Below are 23,385 nucleotides of genomic sequence, written 5' to 3'. Positions count from 1 at the left end.
TCCGTTATATCTTTATGATATATCTTTATGACCTTTATGGTCAAATGTAATGCCTCACACATTCACTTCGATAAAAGAAAGCAGTTTGATTTTTCATAAAATACAAGTGAGGTACTCTCTGTAAAATGTTAATTTAAACTTAACTGTAAAGAATCCAAAGAATTTTTATAAAATTGAACAAAACTTGGCCAAGAAAGTTACTCAATACTGAAAGACACTCGTGTGTGATGAATTATCTTCCATGGTCTAACGATGTGAATCAGTAATGATGAATGGTTATGGTGTTAAAAAAATAAAATAACTAATATATTATTGAGACCCTACAACAGAGAGATTGAGTTTAACTGCTTTATATGCATTATATTTTACATATTTTATTTCCTATTTTAGATTAGTAAACCAGATAGCTAGACAGGAAATAATTTTTAAAGGTGGTACTTTGTACTTGGAGAGACAGGAGTAATTCCAGAGTTCACTGACTGCACAGCTCCTTGACTGAAGTCTGAAAACACATTTCTGTGATTTATTAGCATAACTATACACCTAGAGCTGCCATCACTGCCTTTGAAAACATAGAACTTTCTAGAAGCTTGTGACAAATGTGTGCTTTCATAAATGATCTACCCTTTTATGATTTCATATCTTTGCCACTAAATCAGTTGTCACTTTCTGATGTTAAGTCCGCTTTTAAAAAGTGCTTTGTTTCTTTCTGTTTTCACCATTGTTCCTGCTTTGGGTAATTTTAGTGTGTCATGTAACATTTTGCAACATATAAAATATTTCTTCTAAAATTTAACGATTCTCACGACTCCATAGACATTCAAAATAAAATATTGCTTTAATAGCAATATTTTAGTAAAGATATCTAAATCAAAGGCATTGGCAACAGGAAATTCCAATATATGCTAAAAATAATATTCTCCCTTCTAGAGCATTTAATTTTTAACCAATAATGGCTTTAACATTGTCAAAATATTGGTGCAACACTTTTGTTTCTCATACAACATTTTAATTTTAACCTGAAATTCTAATACTGTTGAAATATGTCTGTGGAAACTCCTTACATTCACGAGGACAGTATTATTCATGAATTCCTTTCTTCACTAATTTAGTGCCTTACATGTTTTCCAATCAGTATTATTACGCTATTATTGTAAAAACAAAAAACATTTATGCTATCATGAAACACTTATTTCAAGCTCTGTGGAAGTTAGTACCAGATTTTACATTATTCAACTGCAAATGAGGAGTATCCCTCACCCTGCACCCCACACGGTGTCACTGTACTAGCAATGTCGTCAGCACATGACACACACTCTTGATCAAGACCTTCAGGGCAGTTTCATCCACATTGTAGCTGACACTACTCAGCTGCAGACATGAACAACCAAGGCGTGACTTATGCGGAACTCCATCATGCTAAGGGCTCAAAAAGACAGCAAGTGCAACCTAAGGGCACGAAAAGTTCCATTTCAGTAACTGAGGAGGAGATAACCTATGCAGAATTGAATCTTCAAAATGCTTCTCGGGACCTTCAAGGGAATGGCAAGAACTCTCCCTGCAAAGGTAAAAAACATTTAATGCAGACAAGTATGTCTGTTTTAGGATTTGAAGTTGGGGTGTAGGGGTGTAGGGAAAGAGTAGGAAGTGATCTCACATAGTTTTCATTTGTGAGGACCAGAGCTGGAGGTTGGAATATGGTATTGTAATTGAAAGCATTGGTATATTCTGAGAGAAGATTCCAATGATAGTGATGGGTTTGAGGTGCAGGTTATTGTATGTGACTCCCTGTGCATTGTGGGTTCTCTTGTTTGTAAATCTCCTAAATGATTGTTTGCGGGCATCCTTTCTCAGTGTTTGCATTTCTCTTCCTACTACTCACCTTCATGTCCAGAGAAGCTCATTGCTGGTATCTTGGGAATCCTCTGCCTCATCTTGATGTCCACTGTGGTAACAATAGCTGTTATTCCCTGTAAGTACGTGTTTGAATGACTAAAAGGGAATATTTCACTTTACTGATTATTAGTTTCTCGACATATTGTATAGCACTTTGAATTTATTATCTCATTTTAGTGCATGTGTGCTCTAAGTGTGGAATGATCATTTAGAGGTTATCTAAAGTAGAAATAAGAGAATAAATACAGGGAGAATTAAACATATATTTGTATTTAATAACTCAAAGGCAACTCATACAAGAGACTTTATGGTGAAATATGCATTAATTCTTGAGATCGCTTAAACCAAATATTGTAAGAGATGGTGAGGTTTCGTTCTTTAAGCTTTTGAATTGTTTCCCCCCCATGTTCATTACTTTATTAAATTTGTCTGGTAAAATAGCACACCCAATTTTAAACTAAGAAACTCAACTTATTATGATTTATTTTATTTAATATTATGTTTTTTGAGAATTGCTTTAATGTTCTAGCTACTGAAGGACCAGAGCAGAACAAAACATCCCTGGAAACAATGATCCAGAAAGGTACAATATCCCTTGCAAATTTCTACTATTAGTTTAGTGTCTTTCTATCTCTGTCTTAAGGTAGGTAATAATGATTATAGGAGAGTATTATTTCTTAGACAACAATATGAAGAAATACTCATTTAAAATCACCATAGCCATTGTTACCAATTGCTTCACATTTCCTCCTCCTATAACATGATAAAAGATAAATCATCCCATAAAGCTGATTTTGTTCAGTGACTCTCAGGACATGTATTGATGGACATTTTTCTGGTTGCTTTATATGGGCACATAAATTAGGGGATGAAAGCCTGACTCTTCTCTGAGTGTGTGTGTGTGTGTGTGTGTGTGTGTGTGTGTGTGTTTTGTTTTAATTTTACCAGCTTGTGAGGGTCTACGAATGTTATGTACACATATGTGTATCCATATACACTATGTAAAGTTTCATTTTGTACTATTCAAAGCTTTTTGGATAATATCTCACAATCTCTCTCCAGCGTGTCTCTGTTGTCATTGTCCGAAAGAGTGGTTTACGTATTCCAACAATTGCTATTACATTAGCACTGAGGGAAAATCGTGGAATGAGAGTTTGACGACCTGTGCTTCTAAGAACTCTAACCTGCTCTACTATGATGATGAAGAGGACAAGGTAAGTTTTCAAATGTTTCCAGATTCTATTAAAAGCTTGTCAGTTAATGGGGCGCCTGGGTGGCTCAGTCTATTAAACATCTGACTTCTACTCAGGTCATGATCTCAAGGTTGGTGAGTTCAAGTCCCAGATCAAGCTCTGTCAGGCTGACAGCTCAGAGCCTGAAGCCTGTTTCAGATTCTGAGTTCCCTGTTCTCTCTGCTTCTCCCCTGCTCATGCTCTCTCTTTGTCTCTCAGAAATAAATAAACATTAAAAAAATTTTTAAAAGCTTGTCAGTTAGTATTATGCTTCCAGAATTCATCAATAGTTTTATATGTATTTGTAGTTTATTTCTTTTAAAGTCTTTAATATCCCATGGTTTGACTTTCTGACACATTATTTATACTTTTATACCTTGAATGTACATTTGATAATTTCCAGTTCTTGCTTTTCATAGAAACCTGTTCTTCTGGAAATGCTCTTTTGTCTGAAATTAACTTTACTATTTCATTTTACAACACATCAAGGAAACTAGGCATACGATTGTGCACATTGATTACAAAGACTTAGAATCACACAATTCTAAATTACATCATGAGACTGAAGTGTAGAGCCTTTATGAGGCCTGCCCATTTTCATTTTATGAAATATCTCTGCTTCTTTTGGGGCTGTATATCAATGGAATCATTCAGGGTGCATTTTTATGTGTCTCCCTTCTCTCCCAGGTGCTACTTGTAATCCATCTGTATTAACACATTTGTCTATAGTTTGAGAATTTTCACTGCTCTCCTATGAATATGAGATTTTAAAAACCATTCTCAGAAATTTAGTTCCTTTTTTGCATGTGGGTATTATGAATAATTATGTTAGGAAAAGTCTTTGCTTTGTCTTCCTCCACCTATCATATTTAAAATCATTCATTACACATAGCGACATATTACATAGTATATTCATGTTATATAAATGTTATGGGTTTCATAATAAAATAAAAGTGTATAAATATACCATAATTGTATTTACATATGTTCATACTACACTACCCTGTAACCATTAGTATGAACTTGTACAGTCACGGACATGTGTATATTTCAATATATTGAATTATCTCTACATTTTTCTATTTTATTGTGTAAATGTACATTATAGCAAATCATCCTTTGATCCCAAACTCCATAAAATTAATTAGTAAGTTCTGATGGTTATAAACAATACCATTTACCTGGGTTGTAAAGCTTAAGGCGATTCTGTTTTGTGGGATAAGAAATGCTGGGTTGTGTCTCTTGCCCATTTCTCCAGGGCAGTGTCTTCTTTTCTCTTCTTAAAAGTCGCTGTCATATTTTAGATACGAGCTCTTTTTTGAGATTTTAAGATGCAAATACTTGTGACATGCATTTTTGCTCTCATATTGGAGTCTTTTAATGATCAGAATTTTAATGTTCCCATGGTCCTACCTAGCGTTTTGTGTCTTACAATGATTATTAGGGATCTATTTCAGAAGTTAGCCAAAGTTCTTGAGTATGATTTCCTATATTACTTTCCTTGATTGACCTTTTTCTGTATTTCTTTATGGTTTTAAGGATGCTTTATGGTTTTAATTATGGTTTATGATCCAATTAGAAATTATTTTTAGTGATGCTATATTTCTGATGCTGTGACATAAAAGTGAAGGTTATATTTTTCTAAATTATGATCTTATTGACAGAGCATCATATAGCAAAGTAGGTCTTTTCTTCATAAACAACTTCATATACCTAAAGTTGTATATAGTACACATATGATCTAATCTCCTTTATATAAAGAATATAGATATTATATGTCTTTATACAGATAATTGTATATTCATAGATCACAGTCTATACAGCCCATCACAACTCACGGCAGTTTGAGTAAAACACAGAGACTTATTTGCCTCTATGGACCCTTACCGTGTCCTATTTATACTATAAGTGCCCTAAGTATTTCTCTGCTTACATTGAGAATCACATGGATGTTACAATTTTGCTTCACTGATAATTTTGCTTCAAATATCAAACAATTTAGAAAACCCAGTGAAGGAAAGTCCATTAGATCTAATGAGAGTTTTATTCTTTCTTTTGTTCTCATTTTCTTCCTGATGATTCAAGAGGCCTTCTTTTACCAATTTTTCTCTTTAGGAGTTCTGTCAGAGCAGGTCTGGTGGTGATACATTTTCTCAGTTTTCCTTTATCAGAGAATGTCTTGATTTCCCCCTGCATGCCTGTTGATTTTTTTGGTGGATAGTCGATGCCTTTTATTTTTTTATTTTTTAGTAAAAAAATAGTGTTTTTTTTTTTATTAGAATCACGCAGTTTGTGTCTAAAATTTTCTGTCTTCCTAGCACACCTTTTTTTCTGTTATTTTGACCAGAGAGAAAAAATATTTTGGAGACTTCGGTGTGTACCTGTTGATGTCTGTGGTTTGCTAGGCTCTCTGACACCAGTCTATGTGAGGTAGAGAGGGAAATTCCGGGGAGCTCACCACCACATCATGCCTCGGGTCTCCAGGGCTGGGATCTGTCAGCTTTCTCATTAGCTTTCTGAATCTTATGTCATCTTATGTGTAACGCTCAGGGATTGTAGCTGTATTGGTGGCAGGAGTAGGGAAAAGTCTATCCATTCCATCTTTCCAGAACAGAAAGTCTGGTCTGCGGTGGCTTTCATTTGAATGCTCCTAAGATGAATAGTGTTGGACCTATTTTCCTGTACTCACTTGCCATCTATACAAGGTGTTTTGTGACGTATCTATTGAAATATTTTGCTAATAGTTTTACTTTTTTTTCATTGTATTTTGAGAATTCTTCATGTACCCTGGAGGCAAGTCTTTTATTAGATGTATGGTTTCTAAATGTTTCTTCACAAGTTTATGACTGTCTTTTCTCTTCCAAGAGCAGATATTATCTTGACGAACTACACTTCATCAATATCTTCTTCTATGGATCGTGTTTTTGGTGCTTTATCAAATCTCTGGCCAACTGTAGGTCATGCGTTTTTAATAAAACATTTGAACTTTTTTATGTGTGATCAATTTTGAGCACTTTAGTGCAGTATAAAGTATATAATCACTAATCATATTTGATATTCCATTGTTTCCAGAACATTTGTTGAAAAGACTCTACTTTCTCCACTGAATGACTTTGCATTTTTGTGCAGTTGTGCATTTCGTATTGTGTGGGTACAAATGTTGCCCTTTCTCATCTGTTTAATTAATGTTCTTATGTATTTTTATGTCTGTTTTGTATTTTAAAATCGTCCTTTTTATTTTAAATGTTTCTTAATTTATTCTGAGAGAGTGAGAATGCCAGCAGAGGGAGCGGCAGGAAGAGAGGGAGAGGCAGAGAATCCCAAGCAAGGACCATGGTGTCAGCACAGAGCCTGACTTAGGGCTCCATCTCAGGAACCATGAGCAGTAATCAAGACTCAGAGGCACAAATGACTGATCTACCCTGGTGCCCACAAAATTGTCCTTTTTTAAACTGTGAATTTATTCAAGTTCATTTTCAGAGTTATGCTACCTATTCAGGATCGTTGCATGGATGTTTCCTATTCATTTCTATCTTTCTAAAGGTTTTATTTAATGTTTATTTTTTATTTATTTATTTTGTGTGACAGAGAACGTGCATGGGAGAGGGACAGAGAGACAGAGACAGAGACAGAGACAGAGACAGAGAGAGAGATGGAGACAGAATAACTTGCCAGCAGGTTCTGCTCTGTCAGTGCAGAACCCAATGCGGAGCTCAAACTCACAAACCCTGATATCATGACCTGAGCCCAAATCAAGAGTTGGACACTCAACCAATGAACCGCCCAGGCACCCCTTTAGAAAGGTTTTGTAAACATAAAAATAAATATTAGTTTTATCATTTACCTTCTGTATCACGGAAATCACATCAATTGATCTTCATGCTAATGTGATAAATTCAGATTATTTATGGCATTTCAAATGTAAATACAACAGGGCACTACTTCAATAAATCTACTTATGATTGTCCTGATATGTAATTTCCTTCTTTTTTGAGTATTCCCATCAAAATGTATATGACACATATTTTATTAGCCTCCTTTTCTGACCCTACAATGATTTCTTTTTGCTTTTTAAACTGGCATTATTTTTCTTTATTCATAAACATCTAAATACTTTCTGAGTGTGAAAATTTTTCTGAATTACAGAAAAAATTGTTAGAAATTTTATATTTTTAAAAATATTTTAACGTTTATTTATTTTTGAGACAGAGAGAGACAGAGCATGAACGGGGGAGGGGCAGAGAGAGAGGGAGACACAGAATCCTAAACAGTCTCCAGGCTCTGAGCTGTCAGCACAGAGCCCGACGCAGGGCTCGAACTCACGCACCCGCGAGATCGCGACCTCAGCCGAAGTCGGATGCTTAACAGCCTGAGCCACCCAGGCGCCCCCTGTATTAGAAATTTTAAGACACTTCTGATATTTTTTTTTCTAGTTCTTTTGGTTCACACGTTGTATTTGGTAGGATTTTTTCCAATGTTCTGTCTAGTTTTAAATATATTTGCATTTCTTCATAATATCCTCCTCTGTTACTTTTACTGTGGTACAAGGCACATACAGATGGGTCACATGGTACACGTGCCAACAGATGGCCGAGTTTTCAGTGTCACCACTGCATTGAATGAGAAAATGAATATTACCAACACTGTGAAATGCCCCTATCAATTTCTTGTCTGCCTTTTAAAAACACTTTATAGAAATAGAATCATAGAGTATGCATATTTTGTTTTTAGCATTTTCAGGCGAAGCCAAACTTGTGTGGTTCATACATATGTAGCCGCATGAGTTGTCAATGGTCCACATCTCTTTGCTGTTCTGCTGTCGGATTGTCCTACGTTGCATTCGCCCATTCTATTGCGGATGCTCTTGGATATTTGGGTGTTGGCCATTTGGGGCTGCTTTGAGTTATTCTACTATACATTCTTCACGATCAGCTTTTAGCTAAATGTGTGTGTGTGATTTCTTCCTTCTATAACCTTACCTGGCTGATCTCTTAATGCTGCTTGAGAGAGAAGCAATTGAGATCGTGCACTGATAACATTCTTCCTTTGTGTGTGATTGACTAAGGTACCCATTGTCTGTAAACACTACTTTAGCTTCATCCTAAAAGCTTTGATGTATTCTCGGTTTATTATCAGCCAGTACAAGGGGATTTCTCTCATCCAGTACAAGATACTTTCCAAGATTTCATCTTTGAACTGTACAAGTTTCAGAAGTCTGTCACTTTCCACATGTTAGGAAATTTCCCAGATTTCTTTCCATTGTTTCTTCTCATTTATTTCCTTGTCTTCAGAGGAAATACTTTGAATATTTCCATGCTTCCATCCTTAAACTTTTTGATCCCTATGGATGACCTAGAACACTTTCTATATATGTCAGTTAAGTCAAGCTGGTTCCACTATTTTGACAATCTTCCATAGTCCTCCTGCTTTTGTGACAAGCTGGTCTTACTTACTGAAAGAAGAGATTTCAGTCTTCAGCTATACTCATTGCATTGTTTACTTACCCTTCTAATTCTGTCAGTTTCTATTTCCTGTGTTTAAGGGTTCTGTTCTTAGGTAAATAATGTATGTTTTTAATTGTTTGAACTTCCTCTTATATTGACAGGCTTAACATTTGGAAATGTTTCTTTTACTTTCTATTATTATTTCTTGTTTTAACAGCTGCTTTGATATTCGAACAGCCATTTCTGCTCACATCTTCGCTTACTGGTAGTAGGGTCTACTTTTTGTTATCCCTTTATTTTCACCTCTTTGTGTCTGAATCTACAGTGTGTCTGTTACAGACAGTATATAGACGGATATTACTCTCTTATTCAGGATGACACTTTCTATCTTATAATTGGAATATTTATTTAATTCACATGAGTATAATTACTGGGAAATTTGGATTTAGGTATCCCATTTGCTATTTATTCTATACTTATGTCTTGTTTTCCTCTTGCACTTTACCTCACATCTTTTGTATTGAACATATGCTACATTAGTGTTCCATTTTACTTCCTCTACTGTTGTCTTTAGTATATTCTTAAGTTATTTCCTTAGCAATAGTTGTAGGTATTACAAACCTATCTTTTGTTTGTTTTTGTGGAGATGATGTTGGCATCTCACATTGCATACATTTAATGCTGACAATCTGTTCATTTGATAAAGTTATGTATTGCCATATGATTACTATGGCTATGTTAGATAACACCTTTGTCATGTCACATATTTATCATTTTTTGTATGTGTTGAGAGAAGCTGAGAATTAGTCTTAGCAACTTTGAAGTTTGTAATACAGCAATGTTGTCTGTAATCATATGTTGTACATTACACCTCCAAAATTATCTATTAGCTATAAATTTGTATTCCTTTATAAAAAAAATTCAATGTTTATTTTTTGAGAAAGAGGGAGAGAGACAGACATGAGCGGTGGAAGTTCAGAGAGAGAGGGAGACCCAGAATCTGAAGCAGGCTCTAGGCTCTAAGCTGTCAGCACAGAACCCCACGTGGGGCTCAAACTCAGAAACCATGAGATCATGACCTGAACCGAAGTCGGATGCTTAACCGACTAAACCACCCAGGAGTTCCGTAAATTTGTATTCTTAAACATCTTCAAAAACTCCCAACCCACAGTCCCTGATAAACGCATTCTAATCTTTGTTTTTACCAGTTCAGTCTATCAGATTTCATGCGAAAGACAATGCAATATTTGTCTATTTCTGTGTGATTTTCGTCCCTTACCATAATACCTTCAAGGTCCATCCATTTGTTACAAATGGCAAGATTTCCTTCTTTCACCTGGTTAGATAATATTTCACTGTGAGTGTATGTGTGTGTCTGTGTGTTTGTACGTGTATGTATATCACACTCTTTGACTTTATGACGGTTGCCAGATACTCAGGCTCCTTCCATTTCTTGGCTATTGCAAATAATGTTGCAATGAACATGGGTGTGCAGCTATACCTTTGAGATGCTGATCGCTTACTTTGTTTATTTTGAAAAAAATTTTAATGTTTAATATTTTTGAGAGGAGGAGGGGCAGAGAGAGGGAGACACAGAATCTAAAGGAGGCTGTAGGCTCTGAGCTTTCAGCACAGAGCCCGATGTGGGGCTCATCCATATGAACAAGGAGATTATGACCTGAGCTGAAATTGAACACTCTCCCGAGTGAGCCACCCAGGTGCCCCATTGATCACTTCCTGTAAACACATATGTAAGAGTGACGTACTATTTTCCATTGGGGCAGAACCAATTTACATTTCCTCCAAAGGACTGGAGGAATTGCAATCCCAAAGGATTGCATTTCCCTGATTCTTGATATTGAACAATTTTCATGTACTTCTTGGCCATTTGTATGTCTTCATAAAAATGTATACTGAGGCACTTAACCCATTTTTTACATTGGATTTCTCTCTTTGTTTTATTCTATTGTATGAATTCTTTATATATATTGGATATTAGTCCTTTATCTGATATTGGTTTACAGATATTTTCTTCTCTTCTCTCCATGATCTCTCAACTATTTGATTCTTTCCTTTGCTGGGCAGAAGGTCTCTAGTTTAATGCAGTCCCTCTTTTCTTTTTTAGATTCGCTGTGATTTTTCTGACTTATCCCTGAAATCATTACCTACACCAAAGTCAAGGGTCTTTTTCCTTTTGCCAATACCAGTGATTTTCTATTTTTTATATATTTTAATATTACCAATTTTTGTCTTTTTGTTTCAATTGAATGAATTCCTTTTAGCATTTCTGTAGGGCACGTCTAATTTCTTCTGCCACATGGCTTTAAAAACCACCACTGGAGTCATGCTGCTGCTTTCCCCTGACTGCCATCTGTAGCAAGAGTTGAAACTTTGATACACCATCCTCTAGGATGCAGGGAAAGTCTTTATCTCTTCTTCATTTCTGAATGACAATTTGCTGAGTAAGGCATTCTTGGTTGATATTTTTTTTTCCCCTTTGACCACTTTCAGAATGTCATCCCATTGTCTCCTGCTTTCTACAGGAGAAGATCTTGTGAGATGATCCTTTTTGGGGTCTGGTATGGCAAGCTGACCGCAGAGCCCTCATAGCAATATTGGATCTGTTGCCCAAGATCAGGCACAGATGGAACTACCAAAGCAACTGGCTTTTGGTGCATAGGTTCATTTGTTGTGGCTGTGGCACTGGGGTCTCGGTTGGAGACATGTGTAGATATTCCACGCAAACTGTACCTGTGTCTCAGGGGCTCACCATTGTGACTCTGGCTAGCAGAGGATTGTAGCAAGTACAGAGGCCCTGGATGACAAGGTTCATTGGTGACTGGGGCCATGGGCAGTGTGTGGTAGTAGCATATGCTGGGGATGGGGTGTCCAAGTTTCTACTCTGTCCCAAGTGGCAGTTCCAAGATAGCAGCAGCATGATCCAGTGGTGGCTTGTGAAAGCCATGTGTCAGGACCCAAGGATCTGGACACAGACCTCTAGATTCTTGGTCTCCAATGACAGCAAAGGCTTTAGTGTGGAAGTTGAAAGTATGTTGGGGGAGGTAGCGGTATAGTAGCAGCAATGAGGATTCAGAGCCCTACAGTTGGACCGGAGAGAAGAGACTCAAGGCAGTGGTGACTTGGCCTACCAATGAAGGGTCAGAGCCTTGAGCTACCATAGGTGGAGAAAAGTCTTCAGGTGTTAGCCATGGCGGTTCAGAGTCTAGGCCTGGGAGGTTTTGGGGTTCCAAATAGCAAGAGCATCCTTTGCAATGAAGAGACAGGGTCATTAAATGGAACATGGTGAGTGGGGCTCAAGGCAGCAAATATCTGCACCCATAGTGGCAGCTAAGGCACACCTTAGGATCTGGGGTCAGGTCTCTGGAAACAGCCCCAGTAATGTGACACAGTGCCCTAACCTGGGACCAAGAGTGGGCAAAAATCAGACGCAGTTCTAGTCTTGTATACACGACGTGCTATGGCCACCAATCCCTAAGAGCAAAATTGGAGCCCTTGAAGGCAAGTCTCTTCATAGCAACACCTCCAGCCTCTGGGAGGAGGTGTAGAGGGCACACTGGGCTGCTCCAACAACTGGGATTAGAATTGATGGGCTCCTTCTGTTGCAAAAGCTGCAGACATCCCCAGTTGAAGCTTAGTGGGTTCTCCTGATCCCCTTCTTTCCATGAGGTGACTCTCCATGAGGGGATTCCTTCAGGTGCCAAATGGCTCTCAGCTGCAGGGTTGGCTGATGCAGGCCAAATGCTTCCTTTTCTTTCCATGGGACCATCCTGGATTTTTAATCGGCCCCAGATTTTTGGTGTTTCTTTGTTGTCTAGAGCTTTCCCTGAGCCGTTTTTAATTTGAAGTTGTTTAGTTACTGTTCTGACTGATTTTGTGGGCAGATGAGCACTATGACCTACTAGATCTCCACCTTGCTCATGGTACTCTTTACACATATACAATTAACTGATTGTCATCTACGCCCCATGAATCCTGACTAATTTCCGATAAAATATATTAAATTAGCACTAACAAGCTCCTTTCCACCACCTATTATAGGTATGCCTCAACTTTCCAAAAATTTGAATTACCTCACTTTGCTTCTCTGAAAGCACTCTGAATACCAGTTTTTGCTGAACAACAGAAATCTGAAGGGGATTTTTGTGTTTAGGACAAAAGGCGAAAAGTGAAAATTGTGTTCAGGGCTAGTTTTACTGTTTAGTGTCAGCTCACACCCCAAGCAGCAAGATTCGTCCTGTCAAGTTCATTTCTCAGAAACTATATACTCTGCATATCAGTATCAAGCATAGGTTTCAACTGTATTTTTGAGTGTCTGTGCTTCATCTCAATTTATTTTGTGTATCCACTCACAAGGCATGTCTTGAGGTGTCAGAAAAGCCTAAGGAGGTTATATGTGTTTTGGGTTTTTGGGGGTGGTTGTTTTTTATATCAGGAAATGCTCAATCATTTTCCATGTAAATCAATGTTATTTGCTTTTTCACTTTACACCATTTCAGCCTCGGAAAGTTTTCATAGGAACAATCTGCTTTCAGAGAGAACGGGAAATCCATCCTTCTACCCACGTTGTAATGAGGCCAGCTAGCACTGGTTACTGAACACCAGTTACTCGTCAACATACCTTCTCTGCTTTCATCATTTCACATTAGAGACCTGAAATGAAGCATTCGTGGTGACTTTGCAACACAAATATTAGTAACTGCTAAACTATATAAGGCAATGGTATACATCCGACCATACAGTGTTATAAGAATGGCCTTGACAATCTTCTTTCTCAACATAATTCAGAGAGAAAAATACACAGGTTTTGAAATTTACTGACACATCTATCGTTTCTGCTGATCTCTATTCCTCCTTGTGGGTATGCATTACCATCTACATCAGTTACTTTTAGCTTGAAGAACATTTCTGAAAGGCAGGTATACTAAGAAAAATTGTTAAGTTTTGTGTTTGATGTGGGGTCTTTATGCATCTTTTCTTTCTGAAAGACAGCTTTGCTGAATTATAATTCTTGTTTGACAGGTCTTTTTCCTTTGTTTTCTTTTGTTTTGGGTTTTTATGTGTGGGTGCGGAGAGTTGGCTTTTTGTTGTTGTTGTTTAGTATTTTTTAGTATTTTCCTGGTGAAACTTATCTATTAATCATATTGTTATTTTCCTAAATATAATGAGTTGTTTTTCTCTTTCTCTTGCTATAATCACCTATTTTTGTTGGCTTGCCTTTCATTTTATTCTTAAGCTGTTGCAATCAAAACAAAACACAACAAAACAACATTTACCACATTACCCATGTTAAAAAAAATAGACTACTTTGTTAGAGAAGTTTTAGTTTCATAGCAAAACTCAGACATAGCACAGAGGTTTTCTGCATTCCCCTACTGTCTGTGTGTCAAGGCACAAGCAGTTCGTAGACTCTCTCATTTTCAAAATCCCTCCGTGGGCGGTTCACTTGCTACAACTGATAAACCTGTACTGACACCTCTTTATCACCCAAAGTCCATTGTTTACTCTCTGGTTTACTCTTGATGTTGTGCATTTTAAAAGTTTGCAGAAATATATAATGACACGTATGGAGTTATACAGAATAGTTTCCTGTCCTTCAAAATGCTCTGTGCTCCACTTATCCATCCTTCCTTCCCCCAAACCCTGTCTACCACTGATCTCTTTACTGTCTCCATAATTTTGTTTTTTCCAGATGGTCATATAGTGAGAATCATACAGTCTCACATCTTACATTGCATTTCACTAGATCATGCATCTTAACCAATGTAAGCTCACATGTTAGGAGTGTTAACTATCACATAGTTGCCCAAAAGATATCTAGAAATTTCACCTTGTAAAACTGGAACTCAACTCACTGAACAATAATTCCCCTTCTCCTCTTTCCCCTCAACCCTCAGCAATCACTCTTCTACTTGCTCTATCACTTTTACTACTTTGGATACTTCATATAAGTGGAATCATACAGTTTTATTTTTTACTTCGTATGTATGACTGGCTTATTTCACTTAGCATAATGTCCTGGAGTTTTATCCATACTGTAGTAAGTGATAGGATTTCCTTCCTTTTTACAGCTGAATAATATTACAGTGTTATGTGTATACCACGCTTTCTTTCTCCATTCATCCCTTAGTGGACACATGGGTGGCTTCTACCCCGTGGCTCTAAGGAATAATGCTGCAGTGAACATGGGTGTATGTATATCTTTGAGATCTTGCTTTCAATTCTTTTAGATAGTTTCCTACATTTGGGATTGCTGATTCATGTGGTAATTGTATTTTTAATTTCTTGAAGAAGCTCCATACACGTCTTCATAACGGCTGACCAATTTACATTCCCAACAACCGTGTGTGAGTCTCCTCCTTTTCGACCTCCTCACTGACACATTTTTAAGAAATATTTATTTATTTATTTTGAGAGAGAGAGAGAGAGAGAGAGAGACAGAGAGCAAGCAGGGGAGGTGCCGAAGGAGGGAGAGAGAGAGCATCTGAAACCAGATCCACGCCATCAACAAAAGCCCGATGCAGGGCTAAACCCACAAACTGTGAGATCATGACCTCAACCAAAACCAAGATTCGGACTTTACCAACTGAGCCACCCAGGTGCCCCGACACATTTGTGTGTGTGTGTGTGTGTGTGTGTGTGTGTGCATGTTGCATCCATCACGAGTGTAAGGTGATAACTCATTGTGAATTTGATTTGCATTTCTCTACTCATTAGCTATATTGAGCATCTTTTCATATGATTTTCACCATTTGTAGATATTCTTTGGAACTTTGTGTATTTCATTTCTTTACCCAGTTTTTAATTGTGTTTCTGGTGTTCGCTGTAGTCATTTCTGACTTGTAGATTCCTTATGTATTTTAGGTATGATTCCCTTGTTTGATATATGATTTGCAAGTGTTTTTTTTTTTTCCACTCTGTATTTTCATTGCTGATCATGCCGTTTAATGCACAGAAATGTTTCAGGTTGATATTGCCCACTTATCTACAATGGACTTTTCCTCTTGGCTGTGTGGTTTTGGTGGCATAGCCAAGAAATCATTGCCAAATACAATGCTGTTTAATATCCCCCCTTCTTTCTTTGAGGAACTTTATAGTTTTACATCTAAATTTATGTCTTTAGTTCACTTGGAGTTAATTTTAGTATACAGTGTAAATGTAAACATCCAACTTCATTCTTCTGCATGTGGGTAGTCAGTTTCCAAACACCCTTTGAAAAGGTCCATTGTTTCCCTATTGAATCGTTCTGGCATCCTTATCAAACCTGATTAGACCGATTATACGTGGGTTTGTATCTGGATATTTTTAAGGGATTGTTTCCATGGGGGATTTAAGATCTGTGTCTTTCTTTTCCTTCATCTTGCTGCTTGTATCCTGTTCCAGTCAGAACCATTGTGCAGGGCAGGGCTATGGATTCTGTGGTAGATAATGTGGTGTAAGGCTGATGGAGGTGGAAGACGTGTCAACCATCCCTGATTTTCACACTGACTTAAGCCACTTCACAATCCACTCTGATCCCTCAAGACTATTTCTTTGTCTGTATTTGCCAGTGTTCTTTGGTCATTTCATTATGATGTCATGAGACGTGGATTTGTACGTGCTCATTCGGTTAGCAGTTGCTACGTCTCTGGTGTCTATAAATATTTTAAATGATATTAGTAAGCTGTTCATTCGTCGTACCTTACGATTGTTGTCCTGGTTTTTTTTTCTGCCTCTTTTCTTCTCACGTTCTACTTCGCCTGAAAGTGGCTTTCCTGACACTGTTTTGAAAGTCTCTGAATTCTGTAAATTCTTCTCTTTTTTCTGTCTCAACCCAAGATATAAATAAATTTTGTTACCCCTCCAATTTCATCAGTTCTTTTCTATCACATCCCAGATTTTCTGTAGAGAAAATTTAGTGAATTTTCCATTTCAGGTATGTATTTGTTCACTCAGATTCTCTGTGGTTTCTTCATATACTTTTATTTGTCTATAGATATTTCCTACTTGCTAAATTACTGCCATCACATGCTCCTGTAATTATTTCAACTAAGTTTTCTGTATAGTTTACATATCTTTATAAGTAGGACTTTTCAATGCTTTTTTCTAATATGTGCAACAATTACCCCATTAGAAGTTTCTTTGACATATGTTTTCCCTTTGTTGGAAGATATTTTCCAATTTCTCTTCACATTTTTTAACTTTTTATGTAGACACTTTTTAAAATACAGCTTAGTATATATGCGTTCTGTTTCACTTCTCCTAGATTTACTATGGTTTTTTGTTGTAAAAATTTTATGGCAGCATCTTCTCCACTGAAGTCTGTTTGCTGATAGTTTTCTTCAATTTTTCGGTGTTCTTATTGCTTACCTTTATGACCTTGTGACTTTGAAGCCTTGATGTTAATTACTAGTTTCTTGTTTGTTTGTTTGTTTGTTTAAGAAAGGATGTGTTCAAACACTGCAGGTCACTACAGCTTCCACGTTCTGCAGTGTGACATCAGTGCCTGTGTGTGAATGCAGGAGGGGACTGTTCAGACCTTTACTCTCAGTTCCCAAGTCTCCTTGTGCTCTTACTTTCTCCTGGGTTCCTCTCGGTCTCCTCTCCATGTGTGTCTATTTTTTCCATAAGCTAAGAGTGTTGGAGAGCGAATGTCAACTCTTCCATTATATTCTCACATCCAGTATCTTTCCATTATATTTATGGGGGTCACAGTGCTTGATACAATCATTGCAACCTCCGACCAGGACAAGTATGGGTTTTCTTCATCATTCCCGAGTGAAATCAGCACATGGAGCTGAAATTCAATGGGTACCCGTCCCCATCCCCAGTGCTGATCAGGTGTCCCCCTGTGGCACCAGCACCCTTGCTCTTTGCAGTTTCTCCCAGGTGTAACAGCTTCAGTATTCTTATCACCGAGCCAGGGGTGGGCAGGTGGGGAGACACGGGAGCATCCTAGGCGAGAAGATGACAAATGTGCATCTGACTTGAATCTCCACTGTCCATATTTCATAAGTTACTAACCTTTGATCCATTTTCTAAATTCTGAAATTGTTTTCACGGTCAGTTTGTCCTCTTCACTTAGTCCGACTAAGATAATTTTATACTTTCGTGTCCACGGTGTAACATTATATTATAATTTGAAAGTGTCTACAAAGGAAAAAAGGATGAACTTTTTGTGTTATTACAGAATTCAAATGAGGATAAGAGCTTGTATTTGACTCCCAATAAATTTTATTTTCTCATAGTTTTTGTTGAATTTACTCTCTATTACACCATGGATTAGAGGCTCCCAGAGAAGCAATCATAGTTCATCTGTGCAGCCAAAAGCCTTAACATTTTCTTCCGAAGTGTAAGTCCCATGGCAACTTTTTATTTTATGCCTCACAAGAATTGTTCTTAGAAACAAAAACAGCAATTTTTTGAACAATCAGATAAACACAGTAGTTGAAGGTTTTCCAGAGAAAAATGGTATGGGAAATCTTGAGATGGAGCTATATAAGTATGAGTCAAAATGGATGGTTTATTCCTCAAAATACTGTGGTACATAGTAAGAGATATAAGTAATCTTATGGTAAGATTAATGAGATTTAATTCTCTGTATTTCAGGTTGTCAGTATCTTCAGAGAATGACAAGAATTGTCAATATATCGATTTTCGTACAAAAAAATTTTCTTTTGAACCATGCTCAGTAAGAAGACGATATGTTTGTAAGCACCAGGCATTTTAGTTACCTCATTTTGGTAGAATGCTGTTTCACCATTGATAAGGAATCCATCACTCATTACTTCAACAGCCATACAATTGTTTTCGTTGCACATTTTGAAGATAATGTATTTTAGTGTAATTTTAGATTCACAACAAAACTAAGAGGAAGTTGCAGAGAACCCTCTATTGCCCCTGTCTGCACACGTGCATGGGGTCTTCCATTATCACCATCATTCACTAGAACGTTTCATTTTTTATCAACGATGAATCTGTATCAATGGATATATATCACCCAAAGTCCAACGTGTACCCGAGGCTTCATTCTTTGTGGTATAGAACTGTTTCTCAAATTTAATTATATTAACGTAAAAAATATATACTGAGGTATATATTATTTGTTTCTTATGCTTTTGCTATTTAGTAACATTAATTATATGTATATGTCTGCCTATATATATATATATATATATATTACAAATCATGATATTATTGTAAAAATTCTCAACAAAGTGAATAATTCCATTTGTATTTCCAAGTAATTAATTTGTCTTAACCCTTAAAGGACCTCAAATGAGGATTGAACCACCCAGGGTGATGAGGTTATCAGTGAGAAATGAGTCAGGAGACAGAAACAAGGGGACACTTGAAGTAAACATTTATCTACTTATAAGAGAAAGCTTACTAAAAGGAAAGGATACTCGTTAAAGAAAATTACAAAGAATATCCTAGAATTAAAGGACAGATCACTGACCAGATCTACTCTCTGAAGATGGGATTCAGATGTCATTGAAGATGATGTGGCTACACATAGCTTCACGGCTGACAGGCTCACTGGATTTGCCTGGGACAGATCAGCTCCAAACTCCACGGGCTGAACTTGGTGAGGAAGGATCTCAGGCTGTGACTGGCACACAGGAAGAGCTCCCTGTCACAGTGTCAGGAGGAAAGACCAGAAGACAGGAAACTGACAGATTGCCTACAAGAAGTTGCTGGAGGACGAAAACACGTGACTTCCTGCAAGACTGCAACTGGCAACCAAGCCATGGCGGCCAAAGGAGAGAAAACACCATGAAGCCAGGAAGAAGAGCCCTTTCTGCTGCACTGGCTCTCCATTGTCTTTTACTGACAAAAGTCAACTTCATGTGAGATGACCAGAGAGAAAATGGATAGGATCTTCCACTGTTATCTGAGAACAGGGCACTGAGGGTGGATTTGGAGCTGAGAGTACTAAATGAACGGCCCCTTGAGGTTATCATAGAACAACCACAGGGTTGCTGTATAAGAGCCATTCTGATCGGCCCACTTCCTCCGATGATGGAACCAAAGTGTACTCTCCAAATCTCTCTTGGTACCACACTATCAAAGGTTAAACTCATTTTGAGGTAGAGATTGCTTTCTAGTTGGATAATAACCGGTGTCTTATTTGTTGTTTTCCTTACATGGGTTCAAATATTTTGGAAAAGATTTATTTATTTTTTTTAATTTTTAATTTTTTTTTAACATTTATTTATTTTTGAGACAAAGAGAGACAGAGCATGAATGGGGGAGGGGCAGAGAGAGAGGGAGACACAGTATCGGAAGCAGGCTCCAGGCTCCGAGCCATCAGCCCAGAGCCCGACGCGGGGCTCCAACTCACGGACTGTGAGATCGTGACCTGAGACGAAGTCGGACGCTCAACCGACTGAGCCACCCAGGCACCCCTATTTTTTAATGTTTTCATGCACACACCTCTGTCAGTCTTTACAACCGTACTAAAAAATACTTTGAGGCAAAAAACTAAAATGTTGAATAATAGAGAAAACAAAAAATTAAAATGTACAGAAATCGGTGTTGGTCAAATGTTTAGTTGTTGCCAGAATTCAAGACAAACTTGAGTAATTTGATGATGATTCAGAGAATTTTCTACCCTTATTCAATTATAAGAGGGAAAGAGATTAACCTTGATTATTATTTGCAAACCAAACTCATATTTCACATATATTTATATCTGTGAAGTGAGACATATTCTTTATATTCTCTGTACATAATCCTTATACTCTTCTAGAAAATTTATATGAAAAGTCAAAATGAATTGAATATAGTTGTTAATGGGAACTGTAACTAATTACTAAAGTTGTGTTTCAGAGTACCCAAGTTTGCAATGACATTGAAAATTACACATTAATTTTTCATTTACCTGTTTGTGGTTTGGCTCTGTTCTAACTGATCAAGGCTGGACTTGACTCCAGACTACTTGTTATAGCTGATCAAGGCTGGACCTTACTCCGGACTGCATACATGTTCAGCTCAGATCCCTGGATAGATTTCATTTTGAGAAGACCGGGCTTCCTGGTGTATGATTTTATAGCAGAGATAACAGCTAGCAGAAATGTGTCTCTTAGTGCCTGGTCTCTGAAGTCATGAGCTATCACATTCCCACTCACATTACATTGTGAAAACAAGTGATCACATCCTTACATTATATTGTGAAAACAAGTCACATGGGCCAACTTCTCATGGTTGTCTGTAGAGTATACTCTTTTCAAAGTTGTCAGAGGGAAGAAATGTAGATTCACTGAAAATAATCTAATCTACCATTATAGCCATAGGAATGTTTCTTTTATTATATTGCTTGATTTAGATAAGTTTGTAAAAGAAAATATGGATGGTTTCTAAAAGATATGTTTGCAAAAGTAAATGATTGGGAAATGGATTAAAAATTTAGTACTTTCTTAACTTCCCAACTGGGTCTTTTTCTTCTGTGCTGAAAATCCTCATAAAGCAGTTTTCTACAGTGACAGACATAATGGTATAGGTGCTTTCACCACGGTTCTTGATCAACTTACAAATAAGGTATAAGCATAAAGGTGTAAAGTAAGGACATTGGCAGTGAACGCGGTCACTTCATGAAATTTCTGAGTGCACACTTGTAGTCCTGGGGCTCAGTTATGTAACTGCTCTGGCTCAGTTTCCTCTGCTAGAAATTATGGAAGAAATCGTGTCTTATTCAGAGTTACTTGAAGAGTATTTGAACAGTACCTCTTGGCCCATGAGTGTTCACTAGATCTCAGTCTTTGTGGCTTAAGAGCTTGATGCTTTTGTGCCATCACCTGTGACATGATGACCTTAATTGTAACAATTTATGTAGGAATAAATAAAAATAAACAATATGATGCCTATAGATCCTTGAAATAAAGCCTAAGTACATTAAGTTCTTCCTGTCTGTGATCTCTTTGTATTGTGCTTTTCCCAATATTCAATAAAGGCCATTTTCCAATAAAACTGATACTCTGTCTTCTTCCTTCCACCCAGTGAAATAGCAGGACATCAGAAATGTAATCTGACAGCCATTTTGACCATATACACCAAAGAAATCTGCATCAAAAAATGTGAGAAATTCAATACACATCATGTATGGACACTAGAGTAATTTCTTCCCTATATGTGTTTCATAGTTTTAAATCAAGTCACAATTACTGTTCTTTCCCTTATCGGCCAAGAACCCCAATCTCCTCACAAAGTCTGTTATTTGGACATATGTAAAGACTGTCTCTTTTGGATTTGAAGAATTTGAAGGGGATTTTCAAGCTGTGACACGATAGCCTGTTTGATTAGTGCATTTGGAGATCCTACAGGGTCCAAGGTGAAGAAGGGATTGAAATGTCCTTTCCCTTCCAATGTTGGAGTATCCCATCCACACGTATGCATCTATTACCATAAAGAATGGAGAAAAATAAGAGATGCTGCTAAATACATTCCAATGTACAACCCCTCCCAGTTTTCTCCCAAAGCATTTTTTACATTTCTACATACATGCATAAAACAGTGCATAAATTATTACCTATACCCATAAGAAGCCATGGAAATTATTTATGAGCTTGGGTTAGGGGATCCACCAACACCCTGGAGATATATAAATATGGAACATTATTAGGGAGATGATCATCAACAATAAATTGAGAGTAGAAAGAGTCACACAGAAGTCAAGGATATCAAATCAAATTGGTATATTTCTCTGTGTCTACCTTGTGAGATTATGCATAGGTATTGTACATATTGGGCTCATTACTCTGGCTCCCATAATGCAGAAAGGACTGAGCTGTGTATCCAGAATCTCTTGTCCCAAATTTACTAATATGAAAATTTTGTGTTCACCTAATTAAGGGTGTAAAGTTGGAGCTAAATCTCTAGGGGCACCTGGGTGGCTCAGTCGGTCGGTGTAGTGTCTGACTCCTGATTTTGGCTCAGTTCATTATCTCCTGGTTCATGACACTGAGCCTCACATCACATCAGGCTCTGCACTGACAGCATGGACCCTCATGGGATTCTGTCTCTCCCTCTCTCTGCTTCACCCTCTTTTCTCTCTCTCCCTCTCTCCCCCTCAAATAAATGAAGTTATTTTAAAAAGAGTCCTTGAAAACTAATTCACCTTGCCATCATATTCTAAAGATATTTTCATATCTAGTTCATCCGTCGTACCTAGGTCACTTGGTTTGCCATAATTAGAAATAGTTAGATACTTGATATCATAAAAAGTAAACTCTAATTACCCATATTATTTTGAGTCATTTTGCGTGTGGTGTTTTTTATACTGATAGGCATAGATTTCATTAAAGTTAAACACCAAAAATGGGAACCCATGTGTCTACATGTAACAAAGGACAATATAAATTGTTTAATTTAAAACTTAAATGTGGGGGCGCCTGGGTGGCGCAGACGGTTAAGCGTCCGACTTCAGCCAGGACACGATCTCGCGGTCCGTGAGTTCGAGCCCCACGTCGGGCTCTGGGCTGATGGCTCAGAGCCTGGAGCCTGTTTCCGATTCTGTGTCTCCCTCTCTCTCTGCCCCTCCCCCGTTCATGCTCTGTCTCTCTCTGTCCCAAAAATAAATAAACTTTGAAAAAAAAATAAATAAAACTTAAATGTGTATCAATACAGGAATAATAGATGTAAGTACCCCCAACTTCAGAAGACATTAGTGAATTTTACATGATTTGGCATCTTTGATGAATGCTTTGGATTAATCCTACCTATATATAGAAAGAAGCAGTCAAACAAAACAAGGAGATAGAGAAATATGTTCCAATTAAAAAAAAGAAGATAAAAATCTCAGAAGAAGATGGACATAA

The 23,385-nt window shown here is 37.4% G+C and overlaps 1 protein-coding gene across 1 annotated transcript; it reads left to right on the top strand.

Moving 5' to 3' along the window:
• The first annotated feature begins 1,220 nt into the window (after nucleotides 1-1,220).
• On the top strand, nucleotides 1,221-19,016 carry LOC115518273 (NKG2-A/NKG2-B type II integral membrane protein-like). The gene is made up of 6 exons (XM_030321693.1): nucleotides 1,221-1,566; nucleotides 1,895-1,972; nucleotides 2,426-2,479; nucleotides 2,959-3,110; nucleotides 17,818-17,921; nucleotides 18,179-19,016. The coding sequence occupies exons 1-6, from the start codon at nucleotides 1,380-1,382 to the stop codon at nucleotides 18,297-18,299; spliced, it is 696 nt and encodes a 231-aa protein (XP_030177553.1). The 5' UTR covers nucleotides 1,221-1,379; the 3' UTR covers nucleotides 18,300-19,016.
• Nucleotides 19,017-23,385: the final 4,369 nt, after the last annotated feature.

Source organism: Lynx canadensis, chromosome B4 (assembly GCF_007474595.2).
Source record: "Lynx canadensis isolate LIC74 chromosome B4, mLynCan4.pri.v2, whole genome shotgun sequence".
In the NCBI taxonomy this organism is placed as follows: Eukaryota; Metazoa; Chordata; class Mammalia; order Carnivora; family Felidae; genus Lynx; species Lynx canadensis.
Note: the sequence above shows the minus strand (reverse complement) of the source record. Positions and strands in the feature narration are given on the sequence as shown.